This window comes from Acomys russatus, chromosome 1 (assembly GCF_903995435.1).
Source record: "Acomys russatus chromosome 1, mAcoRus1.1, whole genome shotgun sequence".
NCBI lineage: Eukaryota > Metazoa > Chordata > Mammalia > Rodentia > Muridae > Acomys > Acomys russatus.
In genome coordinates, this window is record NC_067137.1 from 23,278,258 (window position 1) to 23,303,094 (window position 24,837).

The following is a 24,837-nucleotide window of genomic DNA, read 5'->3' on the forward strand; positions in this document are numbered from 1 at the left end:
CTCTGGCCCAGGAACATTATTTTTGTTGACAAGGGGACACATGGTGCCTAAGGAATAATGTTTTCTGCAGACTGCTGCTTTGAGAGAGTGGTGGTGTCCCTGAGTCTCCTCCCTCAAAACATTCTCCTTCCCCCTTCTCTTTTTCGGTAAGTAGTGCCTGCAGAAGATGATGAGGTCACACAGCGCAGTGGACTAAGGTGGCCTCCCACTCTAAGCTCTGCTTGAGGAAAGGAGGCCACTGTGCTTCTCATGTAGCAGGTACTCAGTAATTTGGAGGAACATAGATTTTAGGAATATTCATTTGGTAAATGGACCAGGAATTGGCCCTTGAGTTAGAAAAAGATGGGGTGCGGCTTGTCCGGGGTGCGGCTTGTCCCAGCTGCCTTCCTGGGGTCAGGACAGCCCTTCCAAACTAACTTCGAATAAAGCCCACAGCTGGGACACAAATACACACATTTTGGCGCGAGTCAGAAAAGCTGGGCCTGAGCGCCCGCCCCGCGCGACAACTGCTCCAGCTATATAGGTCAGGTGACTGCTTTCCCTTGGCAACGGCTTGTTCCTAGCAACCAGGTTGCCGGTCCAGGCAGAGAGGCGAGTGGGCAGGAGGTCGTCGCCATGAATCCGGCAGGAACCCTTGGGGTCCTAGATCAGGGCAATGGAGAGGATCACTTAGGCACCACGCTTCTCGGGCCCTCGGTGCATTCCGATAACCCGCAGGAGCGCATCCAGGCCCGGCGACTGCGCATCGCTGCTCGCCAGGAAGCCCGAAGGAGGTAAGCTGGGTGGCGGGGTGGTGCCGTGGGAAGTCCAGAGTGTCCTAAGTGCGGAGCGGGCTGGGTGGGAGGGAGCCCTGCGGTGAGGGGTGGGTGTCCTCTGAGTGTGAGCAGGAAAGCTTTTCTTCCAGAACATTCAAGCAGTGAGTTTTGAGACAGCTAGGGCTACATAGTGTCCCACTATTTAAAAATAAGAGTTTGTAGGCTAGATTTAATCCAGAGGCTAGTTTGCTGACCTGGTGGAATGGGCAGTGTCCTGTGAAAAATTCAAATTTCCCCAGTCAACTGAGAATACCTTATAACAAAGACCAGGACAATTACCACAGCCTATGAGCACATGCGATTGTTCCACACAGAGGGAAACACTTTGATCTTTTTAAAATTAAAAAATAAAATAAAGCTGAGTGTAGTGGCCTATTCCTTTAATCCCAGTACTCAAAAGGCAGAGGCGGGCAGAGCCCTTCAAGGTCCATGCTAGCCTGGTCTACATAGCAAGGCCTTGTCTTCTCAAAATAAAACAAAATAAAACTTTCGTTTCAATTAATGGCCACAGTCACTGGGCCCTAGGCCATGTCCATCTATGGTAGCAAAGACTGGGACAGCTGCTTGTTCGCGCTTGCAGAAATTGATAATCATTTTCTAGAATCCAGACAAGTATTGCAATCTCCAGACCTGTGAGTGAAGAGGTGGTGTGATAGGGGCCAACCACGCCCACATCCCCACCATGCCCACTAGGCTCTGGCCTCCTTAATAGCTTAGGCACAGTGGAAGGGACATCCATTTGGCTCCTTCCCTGTGAGAGCTCTTACCCACTGGTCACCAGACTTAACGGCAGTTCTTCAACTTCCAAGTAGTTCATTCCCATTTTTACTTTTGACGAGCGGAACAGTGACCGTTGGCCAAGCCTTCGGGTCCAGCAGAAGCGTAAGTTGAGAGCCCATGCGCCCTCATCCCAGCTGGGCAAGAGCATGATGATGATGATGATGATGATGGTGGTGGTGGTGGTGGTGGTGGTGGTGGTTTGCATCTCTAGGTATCAGTGGTAACTCAGATCTTGTTTTAGTTATCCAGGTATCCTCCGTCCTCACTAACCGTTCCCTGATGCCCATCAGTCCTCGTGGGGAAGGGCTGGGAGCGTCATTACAGTATGCGTTTGCCTTTGTGTTCTGGCTTATTCCTCCTGGGAACCCTGCCACCTCTTTATATAGTTAATAGGTTCTGAGAGGAGAACTGCGTCAGGGACTGGGCAAGGCAGGAGCATCCTCGCTCTGTCTGCTGCTGTTTTCTTTGGGTAATGGATGAACTGGACTCTTGTCTAGCCTTCTGTCTGGCTCCAAATGATGCCACATTTAGCCGTCTCCAAAGCTGTCTGTGGTTCGTGCTCTTGACTGTCACTGCGGCCCTTGACGGTGACACTGGGGGATTCAGTGAAGTGTAAGACGAAGCTTCCCTCCGGAAGTTTATGTTTGGTCCAATGAGGGAGAGAGGACAAAGTGAACAAAGGGAATAAGTGGCACTGTAATTATGATCTATGGACAAGGACAGCAAGGGCTGGCTGTTCTTTTAGGTTTGGTTTTTAATGCCCCAGGGCAGTTCCCAACTACCTCCAGTTCCAGTGGAGCCAGTGCCCTCTTCTAGCTTCTGTGAGCATGAAGCAGGCACATCGTACACAGACATGCATGCAGGCAAAACAGCCTTTTATGTGAAATAAAATAATAATGAAAAACCTGTTCAGTACAATGGAGGAAATAGGCCTATTCCAGGTAAAGGGGCAAATGGGGGGCAGCTCAGTGATCTGTCATGTGCCGAGTCCCAGCACAAAAGCAAGGAAGGGAGAGCAGAGAAAGGAAAAGAAACAAAGAAGAAGGGGGAAGGAAGGAAGGAAGGAAGGAAGGAAGAGAGGGAAGAAGGAAGGATCCATCCCAGAATACCAAGAGCAGAGAGGAGTGCCCTACAGGCTTCTAGATTGGAGGAAATGAGCCAGGTGTTGCACATGTCAGGAGCACCAAGACTTAGGAAGCTGGGGCAGATGGGACAAGAGTTCTGGGCCATCCTGAGCTACAAGGGCACACACACCCTGTCACAAGGAAAGCAGCAACACTAAAGCAGGACAACAGAAGGTGACCACCTCCAGCTTCTATGAGGGTACTAGAGGCTGGAGGTTCGGACTCAGGTCTTTGCGTTTTCTATTTTCCCAGCTGGTTGGTAGTAGGTGGGTTTTGTTTTGTTTTCAGACTTACTTACTTTATTTTATGTACATGATGGCTTTGCCTGAATGAATGCATGTGCATTCCCAAAGTGCACGTCTCGTACCCAAGGAGATCAGAACCCAGGCCCCTCTTGCAAAACCAAGTGTTCTTAGCCACCAAGCCATCTCTCCAGCCCTGGTGGGTGTGTTTTAAACTCACAGCACATTTTAGTTTGGTCTCACCTTATTTCGGGGGGGGGGGGCCTATCAGTCACATGTGGTCAGAGGCCATCATATTGCCTAGCACAGTGCCTGGGTGGTGGGGAAAAAAAAAAAAAAGAAGAAGAGGCACTTGATATTCTAAGAGCATATATAGGGGGAGGAGGGCTCCCTCAATCACAGACATAGGGGAGGGGAGAAGGGGGGAAGTGGGAGGGAGGGAAGAATGGGAGGAAACAGGGGAAGGGCTAACAATCGAGATGTAATATGAATAAATTAATAAAAATGTAAAAAAAATAAGAGGGATGAATTAAAGCAGTAGAGGGCTTGAAATAGAAAGCTGGTGAGAGTTTGTAGCAGATCTGGACACCACAGCCACTTTCCTCTCTGAACCCCTGATCTTTGTTCAGGGGATACCTGGGAGTATTTAGATAGAGTTGGTTATTAATAAATTGATTGATGGCCAACGTGGGAAGTTTGAGGTGGGGATGGGAATACAGTGACGTTAGCCTGGCAGTGTCCTAGGAGAAAGGAACAGTGAGTGTTCTTTCCAGAAGAGCAACGGGTGAGTTCAGCTCAGTGGATTGACACTGCTGAGACGGGGTTGGCTGAGATTGGGAGCCCAGTGAGGCTGTCTGCTCTCTTATCTCCAAAACGGGTGGTGGCCGGTGGACTTTGAACACAGTGGGTGGAGCTGCGGCCAGTGAAGGGGCCCCTTGTTTCCTAAGGAATGCTGGAATCCCGGCAGCTTCCTTTGTAGAGCAGCTCAGGAGCCCTTAGGCACTCGGGAGTAAGGGGGGCCTCTCAGAAGTGGGGGTGGCAAGCTCATTGCTGTGGCCTCCTTGGAGAATTCCAGACCTTTCTCTCTCTCCTTCCCTCCCTCCCTTCACCATGTAGCTGAGGACGTAGGCACTTGCTGGCACACACTGCCCTTGAACGTGTGGTCTTCTGTCTGGCTTACTTTCTAATTAAAATACGAATTATTGTTCCTGAAGCTTTCAGGCGCAGACCTGACCCCGGTGAGGTCAACATGCTAAGGCTCTGGCCGCCAATCTCACTATGCCGATGAAAGAGGGCAATTAATGGTGTGAGACAGAGAAAAAGGAGAGTTTAAACAATATGACAGCACTGGGAAATCCAGTGACCCCAAGTTTATTATCTCAGTTCTGGTTCTGAAGGCTGTAAACCCCATTGGAGGCCACCACATGTTTGCATAAGTAAAAGCCAGACTGAGAGCAAATGCTCAGGCAAAGCTGTTTGTTTCTGTCATTGTTGACACCAGGATCTCTGTACCCTGGACTGGCCTGGAACTCACAGTAGTCCTCCTGCCTCAGCATCCCAAGATCCGACCTGTTAACAACGAGGATAGCTTAACAAGAATCTCCTCTTCCTGGTTTAAAAGACTCTCTCCATGTGTCATACCGCTCAGCGGCCAGTTTGTCCTTGGAGACATCCTAGCATTATCTAGGACCTTTTGGGTCCTTCCCTGATGATGGGCAGACACAGGATGGACCTTCCATCCACTAATGAAGAAGCAGAGATTTCGGATAGCTAAAGGCTCCAGTTGCCTAAGGGCACAGGGCCTATGCCTCCTGTCCCCAGAAGTGTCCGCACTGTTATTTAGTTGGAAGAAGTCCACATGGCTTGAGGGAAACCTTCTGCTTCCCAGGCAATGACTCCTGCTCTGAGGTGAAGTCTGCGTTTGTAATGGTCCTCTTCACTGTTGCCTGGCTTGGCTTTGACTCCTTGTTATAAGGACACTTATCCATGAATCCTGTTCCCAGAAGCCAAGGTCACTGCAGGTTCCAGTGACTTTTGAAGGTCTAGATCAGGACATTGTACAAGTGGACAGAAACCTGGAGTCCTGGCCCTTAAGTGCTGAGCCATCTCTACAGGCCCCTGTGGCCGGGGCGATGCCATTTGAGATAAAGGCGGGAAAGACAGACATCAACACATACAGACATACAGCACACACACGACAGACAGACAGACACACACACACAGACCACAGACAGACACACACAGACAGACACACACACACAGACACACCACACCACACAGACACACACATACAGACACAACACAGACAGACACACCACCCAACAGACGACATACACACACACACAGACAGACACACCACAGACACAGACACACAGACAGCGCACATACAGACAGACAGACACCACAGACATACAGACGACACCACACACACAGACAACAGACCACCACACACACACAGACACACATATACACATACATACATACATACATACACATATACATACACACATACACACATACATACATACACACACATACACACATACATATGTACACACATACATACATACATACACACATACACACACATACGTACACACACATACATACGTACATACACACACACATACACACACATACATACATACACACATACATACATACACACGCATACATACATACACATACATATATACATACACACATACATACATACACATATACATACACACACATACATACACACATACATACATACACACACATACATACATACACACATATACATACACACATACACATACATACATACATACACACACATACACACACATACATACATACACACATACACACACATATACATACATACACACATACACACATACACATACATACATACATACACACACACACATACATACATACACACATACATACGTACATACTGAGCCTCCTTTTCTTTCTTTTTTTAATGTTCTGTCTGCATGTACGCCTGTAGGCCAGAAGAGGGCATCAGATCACATTACAGGTGGTTGTGAGCCACCATGTGATTGCTGGGAATTGAACTCAGGGCGTTTGGAAGAGTAAGCAGTACTCTTAACCACTGAGCCATCTCTACAGCCCTGAGCCCCCTTTTCCTAAGTCATTCCTTTCGTGTGCTGCTCACACTGCCAGCAGTTGTAGGAGTGTGGGCACAGCTCCACGCTTGCTCAGAGGCGGCCTAGAACAGAGTTTCCTTTTTTTCCTTCAGGGACTCCGACTCAGGGGAAACCAGAGGCAGGGCAGAATTACACAAGGAGCTTGTATGAATTGGAACTGGTTTTTTGTTTTTTTTTTTTTTTTCAAAAGATCTTAGGGCTAGTGAGAGGGCCCATGGGTAAAGGCACTTTCAATCAAGCCTGAGGACCTGAGTTCAGTCCCAGGCCCCACAGGGCAGAACCGAAGAACAGAACTGACTCCTGCAAGCTGTGACTCCACATGCACACTGTAGTGTGTCTTCCTGTCAATGGATGAATCAAAAGTAATTTGATTTTTAAAAAATATTTATTTTGTCTTATGTATATGAATGTTTTGTCTTTGTGTCTGTGCATACACCTCATGCACACCTGGTGCTCTTGGCGGCCAGATGACCCCGTTGAATCCCCTGGAACTGGATTGGATGAGGTGGTTGTGAGCGGCCAAGTGCATGCTGGGAATCTAACCCAGGTTCTCTGGAAGAGAAACAGTGCTCTTGACTGCTGAGCCACCTCTCTAGCCCTACGATGTAATTTTTAGAAAAGAGATATTATTTTAAAAGGTTTTTTTTTTAAAGGGCTGGAGAGCCGATCCAATGGTTAAACGCTCATATTGCCCTTGATGTTGGACCAGAATTCAATTCTCAGCACCTTTGGGTGGTTACCGACCAGCTCTGACTATAGTGTTGAGTTTAGACAGCTCTTCCCTCCATGGACACCCTGAGTTCATATGCACATACCCACACACAGACGCGCTAACCCAGAACCAAAGGCAATAGCACTTTAAAAAAGATTTTAGTGTACATTTTACTCACAAGGGTTAAGAGAGAGAGAGAGAGAGACAGACAGACAGACAGACAGACAGACAGTAAAAGTCACATGAGAGCTGAGTGTGGGCATTTCAAAGGAGAATTGCCATTAAGCAGTGGGAGCTGGGCGTGGCGGTGGCAGCGAATGCCTTTCATCCAACACTCGGGAGGCAGAGACAGGTTCGAGGCCAGCCTGCTCTACAAAGCGAGTCCAGAACAGCTAAGACTACACAGAGAAACCCTGTTTCGAAAACAAACAAACAAACAAAAAACCCTTTAAGCAGTGGAATCTATGCTATTTTGGTGGCTTGAAAATTAAACCTCGGGTTGCTAGAACCCACCCCCTATCCCCCATCCCCCACCCCCCATCCTGTCTCTGTCTTTTTGACAAGTGAGACTATAGAGTAGCTTGTGAGGTGCCTTGGGTGGGTTGTAACCCAATGTAAGACTAGGAGCCGCTAGAGTTGGACCCAGGGTTTAGGATTGGTCTTTTTATGGTAGTGGTAGCCGGGTTTCGGGTGTGGTTCCCAGGAAACTGTAGGTTTGTATCTGGCAAAAAAGAAAGGCCTTAAGCAAATGCGGCTCATTGTGTGTGTGTGGGGAGGGGTGATCGGCAGGGTGAGCGGGTAGTGTAGGTGGGAAGGCTGTTCTTTGTTTCAACCTTTCTGCAAGTGGGCTCCTTTTCCCTCTCAGGCCCATAAAGTCTCCTGTCTTTCTAAGCCTGTCTCAACACATCCTTTCAGAATTTGCTGTTTTGTTGTGCTTTCTGTTTTGTTTTGTTTTAGACACACTCTCAACACCCCAGGCTGGCCTCAAACTCACTTGTAGCACAGGTTGGCCTTAAACACCTGATCCTCTGCCTCCGCCTTCCAAATACTGGGATTACAGGTGTGGGCTAACCGGAGTTCAGCTTTTCAGAACAGTTATCGAGAGACTAAGACCTGCAAAGAGGACGCTGTCTCTGCTGACAACATACCCAAAAGCCCTGCCCTGCCCTCTTCCTTCTTCCCCGATGTCCCTCCCCCGTGTCTCTTCCCAGACAGCAGAGATTATAGGTGTAGGTCACAGTGCCTGCCTCAATTAGCATTTTGAAATCTTTCTTCCCTTTGATATAGGACCTCATTATGTAGCTCAGGCTGGCTGGCCTTAAACTCACCATCCTCCTGCCCTGGTCTGTAGACATGCTGGAATTACATGCCTGAGCCGCCATGCTCAGCTTTCTGTATTGCTTGAGATTACATTCAGCCTTTTCTGGGCTCCTAAGCAGCTCATTCATTATACTGCCGTTGTGTAAGTTACTTAAGTCAGCTGCTGGGGCTGGAGAGATGGCTCAGTGCCTAAGAATGCAAGCGCTCTGTTCCCAGCATCCACACTGGGAGTCATTTTTTAAGCCTGCTTCTAACTCAGCTCCAGGGATTCAGCGCCCTCTTCTGGACTCTATGGGCACCTGCACTTACACCTTTTCCTACAAGTGCACACACCTCCCCTCCCCCAACACACACATAGGGATAATTTAAAAATAGAAATCTTAAAAACCGAGTCAACTGCTAATATGCCCGAGAATGTCTCATGGTCGCTCACACTGGTGTAGGAGCAACAGTCACTTTGTGCTTCTGTGTCTGTGTGCTTGTGAAACTTAAAATTCATAAAGATCGGCAGGAGAGATGGCTCAGCAGTTAAGAGCGCTGTTTGTTCTTCCAGAAGTCCTGAGTTCAATTCCCAATAACCACATGGTGGCTCACAACTATCTATAATGAGATCTGGTGCCCTCTTCTGGCTTGCTGGTATACATGCAGGCAGAATTCTAGACAAATAATAAATAAATAATCGTTAAAAAATAAAGAAAAGAAAATTCATAAAGATGAGAGCTGATAGGAGACTAAACACATTTCAAGTTTGGAACCGTTTCACCGAATTGTCTTTTATTCAGATTGATACACATTGTGTAAATAGTGCCTGATAATTTGTACATTTAAAATCTTTTCAAATCTGATGGGAGAATAGTGGCGTGTGCTACATAGTTTTATGTCAACATGATGCAAGCTGAAGTCATCTGAGAGGAGGGAGTCTCAATTAAAAAAATGCCTCTTTAAGATTGGGCTGCAGGTAAACCTGTAAGACATTTTTATAATTAGTGATTGATGGGGAGGGCCCAGCCCGTTGTGGGTGGGGCAGTCCTGGACTGGGGATCCTGCGCTGTATAACAAAGCAGGCTGAAGTCAGGCATGGTGGTACATGCTTGTAATCTCAGAACTCAAGGAGGCAGAGCAGGTGGATTGATGTGAGTTCAAATCTAGCCTGGTCTACAAAGCAAGTCCAGTACAGCCATGGTTGTTACACAGAGAAACGCTGTCTTGAAAAACAAAAACAAAAACAAAACCCAAACAACCAACCAAAGAAACAAAAAGCAGGCTGAGCAAGCCGGTAAGCAGCACCCCTCCATGCCCTCCGCATCAGCCCTGCCTCCGGGTTCCAACCCTGCTTGAGTTCCTGTCCTGACTTCCTTTAATGAGGAACAGTCTGCTTTTTGGTCATAGTGTTTCATCACAGCAGTAGAAACCCTAAGACATGATGCAGGTCGGGGGTTTCTAGGGTTCCGTGCTGAGGGGCCCCAAATGCCCAGGCCCAGCCACCCATTGGAAAGGCCAACTGGCCGAAGAGTGACGGTAAAGGCAAGAAAAAAGTATTATTTTTAATTATTTATTTTTATTTTTTGAGACAGGGTTTCTCTGTGTAATAGGCCTGGCTGTCCTAGAACTAGCTCTTGTAGACCAGGCTGGCCTCGAACTCACAGAGATCCGCCTGCCTCTGCCTCCTGAGAGCTGAGACGGTAGGCGTGAGTTTAAACACAGAGCATCAACACTCATAACTGCATTGTCCATTTTGATTTCTTTCTGTCACAGGGAAGCCCTGGGAGAGTATTTAGATGGGAAGAAGGAGAGCGAGGAAGAGCAAAGCAAGAGCTACAAGCAGAAAGAAGAGAGCAGATTGGTATGAGCTGGCGGCAGCGGGGTCTCTCCGTGTGGTCCTCATAGGCAGGCAGGAAGGAGCCACAGCTTCTGTGTTGCTGTCTCCAGATGGGGCTGAACTGGAGTCTGTATCATTTGGGGGTTCCCTAGGAGTGAGCTTTCAGATGGTAGGTTCCTGTCTGCAGAGATGGTGCATAAGTGCTAGCACCCAGGAGACTGAGGCAGGAGGATTGCTGTGCCTTTAAGACGGGGCTAGGATACGGTATGAGCCTATGAGAAACTGGGGCTAAAGGGGTGGGCGGGCGCGGCTCTGAGGTTAGGGTCCTAGAGTTCAGATCCCCCAAACCCGTGTAAATGATAAGTGGGCAGAATGGCAGAGACAGGAATCCCAGAGCAAGCTGGCTTAGAATTCACTGTGTAAGGCTGCACGGTGGTGGCACACACCTTCAATCCCAGCACCAGGGAGGCAGATCTCAGCGAAATCGAGTCCAGCCTGGTCTACAGAGAGAGTTCTGGCCAGGCAGGGATACACAAAGAAACCTTGTCTGAAAAAAAACCAAACCAAACCAAAACACTGTGTAGACCAGGCTGGCCTTAAAAATCAGAGAGCCACCTGCTTCTGCCTCCTGAGTTCTAAGATTAAAGTTATAAACCAACATGCCGAGTCTTATATATATTTTAAATAAATACATTTAATTTATTTTATGTGCCCCAGGATGTGCATGCACGGTGCATGTCGCAGTCAAATGACGGTTTGTGGCAGTGCAGTTTCTGGGGCTTGAACTCAAGCCTTTAGGCTCCGTAGCAAGTACCCTTAGCCAGTGAAGGTCGTCTCACCAGCCCTCTAAATTCTTTCCAGAATAGTCTAGCTCTACAAATTCTCATCTCTTTGTTTTCCAGAAATTGACTAAACTCCTGCTCTGTGGTACTGAGTTGGTGACAAATATCCAGGTGGCTACAGACATGAGAGAGAGCCATAGGAGGGTTGAAGAAGAGGAGACAAAGCGGCAGAGGTGAGGCATTGACTGCGCTTGCCCAGTGCCGATGTTCGGGTCGATGTTCTCTGAGCCCTCGGGAATCCTCCACCTCCCTGCCTTCCCCCTCACTTCCTCAAGTGCCCCAAGATGTGTGGGTATGAATGGAGTACATTGTGCCTCTTGCCCTCGGGCAACACAAAACACTCAAACATGGTTTGTTCTAAAATTGAGGTAAATGTACAGGGTTGTAGGAAGTCACACGAGGAGACTTTTGGGTTTCTCTGCAGAGGTCGGAGGAAACTCAGTAGGCTTTTTGGGTCGGTCTGGAAAGCCAAACGGGCTTTAGGCTGTTGAGTAGGCCTTGAAGGCAGACATGCAATCTCAAAATGTGCTTGGGGTGGCAGGTGTGGCTCACAGGGTGCTGAGGGCCCCAAGACTGACTCTTGCAAATGAAGCTTGTTGAGTCGGAGTTGCTGACAAAGCAGATGATAACGGGGTAGGGTGGGGTGGAGGTGAGAGTGAAGGTGGGGTGGGGTAGGGGTGGGGGGCACACCTCTGAAAGTCAATACCCACCACCTCTGTCAACAAACTTTTCTATGGCTCTAAAGCTGCCCCGAGACTGATGGAAACCTGGCCTTGGAGCGCCCCCTAGTGTTCACCTGCAGAGGCGACTGCAGACTCAGATGAGGCAAAGATAGAACCACGCTTCATGGCAAAGTGACACTTTGTGAAGAAAACACTGGGCTTTCTTCCTTTTATCTGGGCTTATCTGGTCTTGGGAAACAGTGTGGCTCGTTTTGTCTGGCACACAGGACCGCTGCCTGAAGTCATGCTCCAAGATGACGTTGCTGTGGCTGGGATTTAGAGGTGTTGTTTCAAGGCAGCATGACGGTGAAGATTTGGAGGGGAGGAGGAAGGTCAAAAACAAAACAAAAACCCAATAAGCTCTATATTTAAATCAATTAAATGAGTGGGCCCACCGACATCTCAGTGCTAGGCACATAGGTAGCAGCATATTTTAGAAAAGAAAAATTGTAATTGGTACTGTGTACCCTAGACAGGACAGCGGGGATACGGGAAATGATCATAGCATATCTATGAAGGGCTCCTGTCATTAAAGGAGTCCAGTCGGTGGGGCGCACGCCTTTAGTCCCAGCGCTCAGGAGGCGGAGGCAGGCAGATCACTGTGAGTTCAAGGCCAGCCCGGTCTACAGAGTGGGATCCAGGACAGCCAGGGCTACACAGAGAAACCCTGTCTCAACAACAACAAGAACAACAACAACACAAAAAGCCAAAAACAACGCCCCCCCCCAACAACAACAACAGTTTGTGCTCTCGTTTGGTGACAGTCATGTAGAGTTATAGGCATTCCCTGGTGTGTTCCTGGCCGCCATTTTCAGTAGAGCTATTGTCTTAGAACTTACGCCTTCTTCTTTACCGCATGCTCAGTGTGTCCCTTCCACAGGGCCTCTTTGGCATCTCTAAAAGGCACTCCTGATTTTTCTGTTACTGATGATGATGGGATTTCCTTCCGGTCTTGTACAACCCACTAGTCTAGTCGAGGATGAGGGACCAGACTGCTGAGGCTATGCCGTTGATAAAAAAACGTAATATAAGAATTTAAGGGTTGAGTGTGGTAGCTCATGCTGCTGTTCATCTCAGTACCTGGAAAGTTGAGGTAAGCGAGTGACCTCAATGTTGAAGCCTCGCAGGGGTACCTATTGAGTTCCAGGCCGGCCTAGACTAAAGCTGAGAATGTCAAGAAAAATACGCTAGGTACCACTTGTGATGTGGCTGCCAAGTACCGTGCCCCGCCCCTGAAAACACCGTGCCGTTTTATGAGTCCTAACAATAGGTGTACAAAGGCCACCAAGGCCAAAGTCTTGTCCTCCCCACTGTACAGAGGGAGGAAGAGAAGCTAGCAGGGGCTATGGCTTGTCTTGAGTCCACGCGCAGTAAGGTCAGGATGTGACCCTAAGCTGTTTGGAATAACTGCAGCGCATCACCACCTCACCAGTCCAGCTGGCCTGATGTGTGTGCATGGATGCGTTTTAACGTCCACTTGGTTTTATTTGTTCATTTGTCTTTATTTTTACTTATTTATTTTATGGTTTTTCGAGACAGGGTTTCTCTCTGTATCCTTGACTGTCCTGGACTCACTTTGTAGACCAAGCTGGCCTCGAACTCACAGCAATCCACCTGCTTCTTCTGCCTCCCAAATGCTGGGATTAAAGGCATGTGCCACCACAGCCCCGCTGTTTTTTTGTTTGTTTCTTTTTTTAAATCAAGATTGGAATTTATGAAGAAGAGGTTTTGCATGAGTCATTTGTCTTGATGCTTTGACAAAACACCCAACAAGATCAGTTTGGAGAAGGGAGGGTTTGTTTCGGCTCACAGTTTGCAGTTATATGGTGACACAGAAGCCCCATCAGCAGCTTGAGGCAACCGCACACACTGCATCTGAGTCCAAGAGCTGGAGGTGAGTGCAGGCGCTTAGCTCTGCCCTGCCCTTGTACTCGCCTCAGACTTCAGCTGGTGCATAGGTGCTGCTGGAATTTAGAGCTGGTTTTCCCACCTCAGTTGACTTAATCTTGACACGACCTCACAGATACGCCCAAAGCTTTGTTCCTATGATGATTCTAAACCCCGCCAAGCTGACAAACAATATTGGCCACTTTAAAAACATATATATGTATATTACGTATACAGTGCTTTGCCTGCATGTACACCTGCAGGCCAGAAGAGGGCATCAGATCTCATTATAGATGGTTGTGAGCCACGGTTGCTGGGGGTTGAACTCAGGACCTCTGGAAGAGCAGTCAGTTGGCCACTTTCAATGTAGATCTGAGCACCAGCATTAAGAGAGAGAGCCAAGCGTGGTGGTGTGTGCCTTTAATCCCGGCACTTGGGAGGCAGAAGCAGATGGATCACTGTGAGTTTGAGGCCAGCCTGGTCTACAAAGACAGTCCAGGACAGCCAGAGCTGTTAGACAGAGAAACCCTGTCGAACCCCGCCTCCCCCCCCCCAAAAAAAAAACAAACCTAAAAGAAAGGTTGTGGAAATGGGCAGCTCAGTGGGTCAAGGTGCTTGCCATGAGGCTGACGAACTGAGTTCAGCCGGGGACCCACGTGGTGGAAGCAGAGAACTGACTTCTTCAAGTCAACCCTCTGTTCTCCACACACAGGCTGTGGTACATGTGTGCCTGCACACGTATTTGTACGTATACACACACACACACACACACACACACACACACACACACACACACACACACACAGACACACTAAATAAATAAATAACATGAAATACAAAGTTAAGCTGGAAGGAGTTTCCCCAGAGTTTGGTTTTGCTTTGGGCGTCTGAGGGAAGAGCCTGGCCCCTGGAGCCTGTATCAGGAGGTGCTCAGGAGAAGCTGCTCCTGGAAGGCAGGACCTAGACCACCTAACATGTTTCTCTATTCGCAGACTGGAGAAGTTGGAGAATGAAGTTAAGACCAGCCAGGACAAGTTTGACGAAATCACGGCGAGGTGGGAGGAGGGCAGGCAGAAGCGGATTCCCCAGGAACTGTGGGAGATGCTCAACTCCCAGCAGCTGCACTGTGCTGGCCTCATAGAAGACAAGAACAAGCTCATCAGTGAACTACAGCAGGCAAGGGCTGCAGCAAGGGGCTGGCCTACATCCGGCCTGAGGGGATGTGGCCCAGCAGTCCTTGGCTTTCCTGCCTCACTTTATCAGCTAGCATGTGACATAATTCAAGCAGGTGGTGCAGGCAGGAGGACACTAAACTCAAGGCTGCAACAATGAGATGACGTTGAAAAGAAAAAAGAAAAAGAAAAAAAAGAAATCTACTTAATTGGTTTTGTTTGTTTGTTTGGTTTGTTTTGGTTTTTGGAGACAAGGTTTCTCTGTGTAGCCCTGGCTGTCATGGAGTCACGCTATAGACCAGGCTGGCCCCGGACTCAGAGATTCACCTGCCTCTGCCTCCCCTTGATTGTTTTTTTATGTTGACTGAAGCTCCTTACTTATCCTGCGTGCCAGCTCTCTCACGTACATGGTCCCAGTTCTGTGACTCATTCTGTGTGTCGCCCTTTGCTCTGTCAGTTGCTTCTATAAACTCTCAGAAGGTTTTGAGTCTGGCACAGTCCCGTTTGTCTGTTTTTTATTTTGTTCTCACGGCAAATCTACTGTTCCAAGGCTATTCCTGTTTTCTCCCAGGTGCTTGCTGTTTTAGGCTTTGCCTTTAAGTTTTTTATTTCATTTGAGTTAATTTTATTTTTATGACAAAGGGGAAAGCACTATTTCATATTTTATGTGTGAAATGTCCAGCTATTTCACTAATGCTTTCTTGCTTTCTGTCTGTCTGTCTGTCTGTCTATCTGTCTTCCTTTCTCTCTTTTATTTTCAGATTCTGGGGTCAGTCTTACACAGTCCACATTGGCTTTGAACTCAATGTGTAATTCCGAATGACTTTGGACTCTAAGCTTCTTGCTTCCACCTCCTAAGTACTGGGCTTGCTGGTGTACATCAGCGTATTTGGTTTGTGTGGTGCTGGGCACCAAATCTAGGGCCAGCTGTGTGCTAAGTGAGCACTTTACCAACTGAGCAGCCGCATCTCTGCCATCAATAACACTGAAAGGGCTTTCACCGTAGTGTGGACTTGTTGAGAACTATTGGGTTGAGGTTAGGGATGCAGCTCAGTGGCAGAGCTCTCGCCTAACATGCTCAAGGCTCTGCCAGGTACTGCCTGCCTCTGTCTCCTAAGTGCTGGGATTTAAAGCTGTACACCACCACACCTGGATTGATTGATTGATTGATTGATTGATTGATTGATTTCTTTCAAACCAAGTCCTGCTATATAGGTCAGGCTGGCCTTGAGCTCACTCTGACACCTCGGGTAGCCTCAGACTCACTTGGTACCCAAGGCTGACTCTCGTCCACACTCTTCCTGTCTCCAGGCCCTTGCCCTTATGCTGCCTTAGCTCCTGGTGTTTCCAGATTCGAATGAGTGGTGGTCAGTTAGGTGTGCTTGGGGCCTCTTGCTTCTGTCTCTTTCTGACTGACTCCACCCGTTCACCACTCAAGGAGTTAAAAATAAAGGATGACCAGTATGTGAAGGACCTGAAGAAACAGTCCGACGACATCAGCCTGCTTCTGGAGAGGATGGAGGAGCAAGTGAAGAACGTGATGAAGAACTTCTGCCAGGAGCTCCTTCACATCGAGGTGAGGGGCTTGTGGAGGCGCCTGTCCTGACAGTCCAACGTGGGGCCCCCGCTGCCTCCATCCTCGGATTTCTGTCTCTGATTTTAGGGCTTGTTTGCTCATCCATTCATTTATCCAACAATAGTCAGGTGTCTACTGTATGCTGGGCACTGGTGCAGGGACAGGAGAGAGAGACAAAACAGAGCTACCACCGGAGTCTGTACTCTCACGGGACACAGCCAGAACCAGACATATGAATTCCTAGGGTCAGAATGTGGCAGAGCAGACAGGGCGGAGTGTGTGCAGTCAGTTTTCTGTCCCTGTGGCAAATACCTGAACAAGATGGCTTTAAGAGGAAAGGACCCCCTTTGGCTGGTGGGTTCAAAGTCTGTCATGATGGAGAGGGCGTGGGGCCAAGCAGTTCATGTTGTGAGGGTGGACAGCAGAGAGGAGTGTGCCTAGGCTAACGGATGGTCTTCTCCTGCCTTCTCCTACCCAGATCTGTTGTCGACAGAGGGTATTAGGCTCTCGGAGGCTTCTCTACCCTGGCTAGTTCCCAAATAACTGACACAGAGAGACCACAATTTATTTTATAAGCTTAAAGCATAGAGCTGGGCAGATATCTACCCTCCAAGCTATCTCGCTATCTCCCAGCTACACATCCCAAGTTACTCAGCAGAAGCCGTCCTGTCTGGGCTGGCTCTGCTCCATCAGTCTGTCCTCATGGCCCCGTGCTCAAGGTCCGGTCTGCCCCATGGAAATTTCTTTCTCTCCAGCTTCCTCTCCTCCTGCCACATCTTCTGCTTTTTCTCTCCTCTCTCTCACATCCTGGTCTCTTCCAGACCCAAACCTGGGAACCTAAGCCCCACCCACCTCTCTTCTGCCCAGCCCAGACTGTCAGCAATGTTATTAACCAATCAGGGATAATTGGGGAGTGAAATTACACACCATCAGTCAGTGTACATGAGAATGCTTGTCTGGGGTCTAAGCAGATCTTGGGGGGTCAGTAATTAACAATGAAATACATTAGCAGCACCAGACCAACCCCCAACATGTCCCCATTTTTTTCTGTCTAAATAAAAAGGCTTTTTCTTATAATAATAAACTACATACAGTAAGAACAAATATGAAATAATTATGAAAACTATCAGGTAATAATTACATTCATACTGTCCAGACCATTTGTATTTGGCAGCTTAGGAGAAAGTACTCCACTGTCTGTGCTATCTTGCTGAGTTTAGAGTTTTGCACCCAAATTATTTTCTATCATAGCTTGTATTTAACAAACCTAAAATTTTTATTTTTACCTAAACATTTTCTAAATCCTGAAAAACTTAAGCCTAATTATGAGACTAAACTGTTTAGTTTTCAACCCCATCAGAGACCCAAGAAGGAAATAATATTATCTGAATTATCAGGAAGTGCAGGAAAGCAGATTCCAAAATTATAGAAATGACAGAGACAGTTCGCTGTCTGCACAGCTACCTCACCTCTCTCTGTAATGTTGGAACATCATCTTCTGGCCCAGCATATCTGGCAGACATATTTGTGAGGCAGGAACTATGAAGGACTTGCTCACCCTGTCTTGGTTAGAGCTTGGGAGTCGACTTCTCCATCTCCATGTTTGCCCATTTTTGGACAGCACCCTGTCTGCAGGGAGGACAGGCCATTTCTTTGGCCAGTGGCTCGCTTGCCACATTAGAAGCCATCTCCTAACGGAGATTCTTCAATGCTTACTCAGTGTCCTAATCTACTGTGTCACCCACACTCAGGACGGCTCTTTTCCTTAGTCTCAGACTGTCCAAGAGGTGTGCCCAAAGCAGTCTCCTAGGAGCCTCTCAGTCCAACCAGGTTGATGGGAGAGATGAACCACAGGGAATACGTGAGGGAAGAGAATGCTCCAGAACCGTGGTCGAATGGCGCTGTTTATTTGCTGGAACATGAGGGGATAGAGACAGGAAGTGACAAGTAAGAGTCAGGGATCAGTACCTTCAATCTGAATGGCACTTCCAAGATTAAGATTGGGCTTCAGGTCTCCCAAAACTGGAAGAGAGACAAGAGGGCTGGGCCATCTCTGATTGTCACTCACTTCGCTTCTGCAATGTCAGGCCTTCCCAATCAGCATGTTGTCTTTGTCTCACGTGGCCTGCCATTGCAGTGCTAGTCAAGGTTGAGGTGCGTCAACGTGTGCCCTGTGGCTGCCAACCTGCATGCTTTTCTGTCTCCAGTACTGGGCCTCTGACAGACTAAGCCAGTGATTCTCAACTTGTAGGTCACGACCCTTTCACAGGAGTCAAATATCAGATACCTGCATATTAGATATTTACATTACATTCATAGCAGTAGTAAAATCAGTTGTGAAGTAGCAATGAAATACTTTTATGGCTGCTCACCACAGCATGAGGAACTATATTAAAGGGTCACGGTATTAGGAAGGTTGGGAACCACTGGACTAAGCTACGGGACATCGGGCAAGCTTTCTCTCAGAATTCATGAGATGTATGAATTCGCTAACTTCCGTGCAACTCTTTCGGCAGCCATTCGTCCCCATGGAATTTGGCAAGTTTATGTCTGTATGTGACTTCATTCATCAATGCGACTTTGTCTGTGCCACTAGGCACTTGTGTTACCTCGATGTTCTTTGGTACTGGTGGAACCCCCCTCTCCACAATGGAAGCAGACACGAGGCCTTTTCCTGTCTTGGTTGCAGAAAGCCTTCGAGTTAGAAAGACAAGAGTTGCTGTCCAGTAATAAGAAGAAATGGGAGCGAGCGCTGCAGGCTCACAATGCCAAGGAGGTAACGGGGTGGATGAGGCTTGGGGGTAGGGTATCCAGGGCGACCCGTGGACAGCCTGTGGGCAGCGTTGGATATGGCTGAGCCTTAAGCCTCAAGTGCCCTGAGTAGGACTTGTGTGGCTCCTGTTCCTTTCTGAACTTTGTCATTAGGCAGTGCGGCGTTGAAGGCTAACTGTGTCTGATGGATAGATGCCAATTTTGCAACTTGCTGACTCCACTCCAGCCATAGTATTTGTGGCCCAAGAAAGCAGTTTGGTGTTTTCTTTTTTTGTTTTGTTTTGTTTGTTTGTTTGTTTGTTTTGAGACAGGGTTTCTCTGTGTAGCCTTGCCTATCCTGGAACTCTCTTTGTAGACCAGACTAGCCTTGAACTCACAGAGCTCCACCTGTCTCTGCCTCCCAAGTGCTGGGATTAAAGGCATGCGCCACCACCGCCCGGCCTTCTTTCTTGTTTTGAGAGAGGCTCTCATGTAGCTAAGGATAGCCACAAACTTTCCATATGTTCAAGGATGACTTTGATCTTTTTGGTCCTTCTGCCTGCCTCCCCTGAGTGCTGGCGTCATAGCTGTGCAACATTTCATCCGGTTTATGAAGTACTAGGGGTCCAACCAAGGGTTTCCCCTGTACACACTAAACAAGCACTCTTCCAGCTGAGCTACCTCACCAGCTCAGGGAGCTTTTAAGACACATTTGACTTAATTGCTGTTGTTGTTGATGTTGTTATTATTGTTTTTGTTGTTTGAGATGATCTCACTATATAGTCCTGGCTTGCCTGCAACTCTTTATGTAGAACAGGCTGGTTTTGAACATGTGAACATGCTTCTGCCTCTTGATTACTGGGGTTGCAGGCATGTAAAATCTAGTTTTAGGATACATTAAAAAAAACATAGCCTGGGTGAGCTGGAGAGATGGCTCAGAGGTTAAGAGCACTGGCTGTTCTTCCAAAGGTCCGGAGTTCAGTTCCCAGAAACCACATGGTGGCTCACAACCATCTATGGTGGGGGTCTGGTGCCCTCTTCTGGCCTGCAGGCACATATGCAGGCAAAATACTGTGTGAGTAATAAATCTTTAAAAAATTAGGGTGGGAATATTGTATCACTTCATTTCATAGTTCAAAGAGCAAAGAAGTGACATGAGTAAGGTGCATTCATAGTCACTGTTCATTATCGTTTTGCAGTGTAAAGACTAGGTTATAAAGTGTGCTTAATGGGTTTTTTGTTTGTTTGTTTGTTTTTGCTTTTGTTATTTTTTTTAAAAAACAGGGTTTCTCTGTATTATCTTGGCTGTCCTGAACTTGCTTTGTAGACCAGGCTGGCCTCAAAGTCACAGTGATCCGCCTGCCTCTGCCTCCCAAATGCTGGGATTAAAGGTGTGTGCCACCACACCTGGCTAATTTTTTTTTTTTTAAATATGTGAATGTGTGTATGAGCCCATAGAGCCAGAAGAGGACGTTAGGTCTGGTGGAGCTGGAGTCACAGTCATGTGGAGTCATGCCTGTGCTGGGAACTGAACTTGGGGGTCCTAGTAGGAGCATCATTCTCCCTTAACAGCCGAGCGCCTCTCTGCAGTTTCAGCGATAAGAACCTAGCTAAGGCTCCCAGGACTCAAAGCCGTTGAGTGTGGTTCCTTTGGATGCCATCCCTGTACACGAGACTTCCAGGCCTAGCGCTGTTGTGCCCTGCTGGTTGGGTTCCGTGGAGCTGGGCAGGAGGCTCCCTAGTTCTGTTGTCTGCTCGCCCTTAGTTGGAGTACCTCATCAATCGGATGAAGAAAGTAGAGGAGTATGAGAAGCAGCTCGGCAAGCAGCGCGCCTGGGACTGGGAAGAGTACAACACAATCAAGATCAAGCTAGAGCGCGACGTGCAGGTGAGAGGCTCCTCCCCACGCCGGGGTCAGGTGACCTGAAGGGGTCAGACGCCTCCGAGGGTTTCGCCTGAGCTACCACCCAGTGTCTTAGAGGCAGCGTTTATCTGCTGTCTTCTACTTTCATTTCTTTCTTTTTCTTTTTCTTTCTTTCTTTCTTCCTTCCTTCCTTCCTTCCTTCCTTCCTTCCTTCCTTCCTTCCTTCCTTCCTTCCTTCCTTTCTTTCTTTCTTTTTAATTTTTGGTGGGCAGGGATAGGGTCTACTGTAGCCTAGGCTCGTCTTGAACTCTCTGTGTAGCCAAGAATGACTCTGAACTCCTGCTCTTTCTATTTCTATCTACTTAGTGCTGGGAGTCGTGGGTGGTTGCGAGCCACCATGTGAGTGTTAGGAACAAGACACACACAGGCTCTCTGCAAGAGCAGGCAGTGCTCTTGACCACTGAGCCATCTCTCTCCAGCCCATTAATTTAACCCTTTTAAAAAATGATTTATTTATAAATCTTGAACAGATATTTTTTGTTTTGTTAGGCAGGGTTTCTCTGTGTAGCCCTGGCTGTCCTGTAGACCAAGCTAGTTTTGAACTCACAGAGAACCGCCTGCCTCTACCTGCTGAGTACTGGGACTAAAGATGTGTACCACTATGCCTGGCTTAGTTTAACTCTTTTTTTTTTTTTTTTTCTGAGATAGGGTTTCTCTATGTTATCTTGGCCATCCTGGACTCACTCTGTAGACCAGGCTGGCCTCGAACTCACAGAGATCTGCCTGCCTCTGCCTCCCGAGAGCTGGGATTAAAGGCGTGCACCACCATGCCTAGCTAGTTTAACTCTTAATGAAGGGAACAAATGCTTCAATTTTAGCCTGCTTATGCTTTATGCATGCATGCATGCATCCATCCATCCGTATCTATCTATCTATCTATCTATCTATCTATCTATCTACCTATCTATCTATCCTATCTATTGTTCTGGGGATTGAATTTAGGGCCTCATGCACACTTAAGTGAGTGCTTTCCACTGAGCTACACACCCAGCCCTCTTTTTACTTTTTGAGATAGTCTCAGGTTACCCAGGCTGGCTGTGGTGAAGTCACCCTGTATGTAACCCAGGCTGGCTTTGAAACTGTGACATGGCCACCTTAGCCTCTGGAATGGCTGAGGTTGTAGGCCTATGCTGCCAGGCCCAGCTGCTCCTTGCTCACTTAAGGCTGTAAGCCCAGTTCTCACTGAGAGCTGCTGTCTTTAACGCAAGGATGTTAACCACAAAACATTGACTATGTACCAGGTAGAGGGGCAGTTACTGCACGGCTAGGGATGAAGCCAAGGGTGTGATGGTTCATGCCTGTAATCCCAGAGTTTATGAGGTGGAGGTAGAGGGATTAGCAGTTCTATGTCATCTTTGGCTATATAGGGAGTTGAAGACCAGCCTAGGCTCAAAAATCAGGCAAACAAGCAACACTAATCTATACTTACTATATAGCAGTCAAGGATGGTTGTGTTGAGACTAAAACCTGAGATGACTGACAGTGGGGCACAGATGCTAAAATTATATTAAGCACAAAGAGAGAAAACTAAGGACCAGCTGCATACATCATGTCACTGTGCCCTGCCGAGGTGGACTGTGGGAGACATGGGTTTCTGAGTTGTGTAGGGTCCGTGGCTACACTACCAACAACCCCCCCTATGCTGTTGCCCTGGGACCCCAGTGGGAGTTGCCTTGCATCTGAGATCTGGTGAAGCCCAAAGAGTTCGGGGCTGGTGCAGCATACTCAGCCCATTAGCTGTGCTCAAAGCACTGCCTGGCGTTGCTCTCAAGCAAGACCAAGAGCATTTGTTTGCCACGGAGGAAGCAAAAATGGCCAACGAATAGTCAAATGTGTGTTCAAGCAGAGATGGAAATCAAAACAATCAGACGATGGGATGCTGCCATTTATCTTCACGGGTCCAGTTGCGTGGGGCTTTGCTTAGAAAGTCGGCATAGAGTTAAATTCTTCGAGATTGCGAAGGAAACCTGATCCAAGTCCTTTAGCTCCAAGGTTTCTGTGCTGTATTTGGTGAAGTGAGATACTGGAAGTGGTTCACGAAGCTAAGAGTGTGGTACTGGGGGCACTCCACCAGCGCCTGGCAAAGCAGCCAGTAGTGGATATGGAGCATCTGTCTCCCCACAGTGCTTCATCAACTCCTCTGTCAACCCTTGGCAAGGGAGGAAGCAGTGCAGCACCAGCAGCACAGTCTGGCGTGCGGGCATCAAGTAGCTAGAAGAGACTACTGCATAGCCTAGTGCTACTTTTAAAATGGTATATTTTGCAGTTTCTTTCTTAACCCAACTAGCATCCAAATAATCGAGACTGAACTATTATATTGTTTAGTAAGCCTTATGGCACAACAACTGAGTACCATTAATCTGTTTTCAACCCTCTAAGCTAATCTGGCTCCCTTTTTGCCAAAATCCCCGAGATACTTGCTTCTGGCTTTTTCTACCCCAGCCACTCTTTTCTCATGTCTCTTGGACCTCTGCCGATGGCTTAATCCTCACTTCCTCTCCCTATCTCCTCCCCTCCCCTGGCTGGCAGGAAGCCCAGCCCTATTTTTTCTCCTGCTCAGTGATTGGCTATTAAGCAGCTTTATTGGCATAACAGAGGGACAGTTTGGGAGCAGAGTTTATACAACATTGAGACAGGAAATCAGAGTTTAAACTACACAATAGCTTTATGCACACACCTCTGTTCTCTCCAACCTTTACTTTTTTTTTTTTTTGACACAAAGACTCACAGAACAGAACAGACTAGTTTCAAACATGCTCAGTCTTCTTGCCCCCTCCCCCCCAACACTTTGTCACTTCCCAGTTCTCCTTGAAGATGAACCCAAGAGGCATTTTAATAATTATCTGGAATCACTGTCTTCAAATTCCTTGAAAGGAATCTTCAGTCTAGAGGAGAGACATGAAGGAGGTATGTTAAATTCACTGTTACCCAGAAGAGGAGCATGCTAGCACTGGATTTGCTTCAGCCTCTCTCTCTCTACCTTAAACACAGTAAATAATTAGCTGGGCTGGGGAGATGGCACAGAATAGTGCTTGCTACTAATATAACCTGACACTGGACACACAAAAAGCTTGGCACAGTAGCATGTCCCTGTAATTCCAGTGTGAGGGAAATGGAGGCAGGGTGGCCAGCCAGCCTACATGACTCCGTGAACTCCCAAGTTCTGTGTCTCAAAAAATAAGGTGGCTAGTGATTGAGGAAAAAAGCCTGATGTCAACCTCTGGCTTCTATACATGGTACCCACATGCATGTAGTCCTGCACACCACATACTTACAAACAAATTAGTGAATTTGTTCAGGATTTCACCATGTAGAGCAGGCTAGCCTGAAACTCACAGACCCTCTGCCTTGGCCTCTGGAGGGCTCTGTTTGCAGGTGTGCACCATCATGCCCGGCCTCTGCAATCGTTTTCCCACAAGTTGGCAGAGTAACCTTTCTGCAGTGTCTGGACTCCCCTGCTTAGCAACCTTAGCGACACCTCCTTAACATCCAGTGATGGTTTAAATCCTCAGCTTGGCGAGGCTCAGCTGCACAGGCCACCTCGTCCCTAATCAGCCTTGCCGCGTGCCTCAGGTCCTCAGGTGCTCTGCTTTCTCCTGAGACCTCTCCCCCTTGCTTCTGTGTCTCACAAGCCATTTCCTCTTGCCAGGGCTGCCAGTTCTTGGTGTCACCTCACTAACTCCTACTTATCCAGGTCTCAGAAGCCATGAGGGCACCACCACCTCAGAGCTGTTTCCTGGTCCTTCAAAGTCAAGGGCTTCTTTCTGATGGAAGAAGAAAAGTATTCCTCTCCACAGCCCCGCAGAACCCTGTGCTTATTTTAAACAACTTCCACCTCCTGCTCCTCCTCCCCCCTTCATCATCTTCTCCTTTCTTCTCTTTTAAAAAATAATTTATTTACTTTTATGATATATATATATATATATATATATATATATATATATATATATATATATATATATATATATTGGTGCTTTGACTGCATGTATG

General features: G+C 47.6%; 1 protein-coding gene across 1 annotated transcript in view; it reads left to right on the forward strand.

Moving 5' to 3' along the window:
* Positions 1–608: 608 nt before the first annotated feature.
* Positions 609–24,837, forward strand: part of Drc1 (dynein regulatory complex subunit 1) — a 35,498-nt gene continuing 11,269 nt past the window's right edge. The window contains exons 1-7 of the mRNA XM_051172013.1: positions 609–773; positions 9,910–9,997; positions 10,876–10,988; positions 14,417–14,600; positions 16,035–16,172; positions 18,862–18,948; positions 20,689–20,811. Coding sequence (XP_051027970.1) covers positions 616–773; positions 9,910–9,997; positions 10,876–10,988; positions 14,417–14,600; positions 16,035–16,172; positions 18,862–18,948; positions 20,689–20,811 — 891 coding nt within the window. The 5' untranslated portion in view covers positions 609–615. The remainder of the gene's footprint in view (positions 774–9,909; positions 9,998–10,875; positions 10,989–14,416; positions 14,601–16,034; positions 16,173–18,861; positions 18,949–20,688; positions 20,812–24,837) is intronic.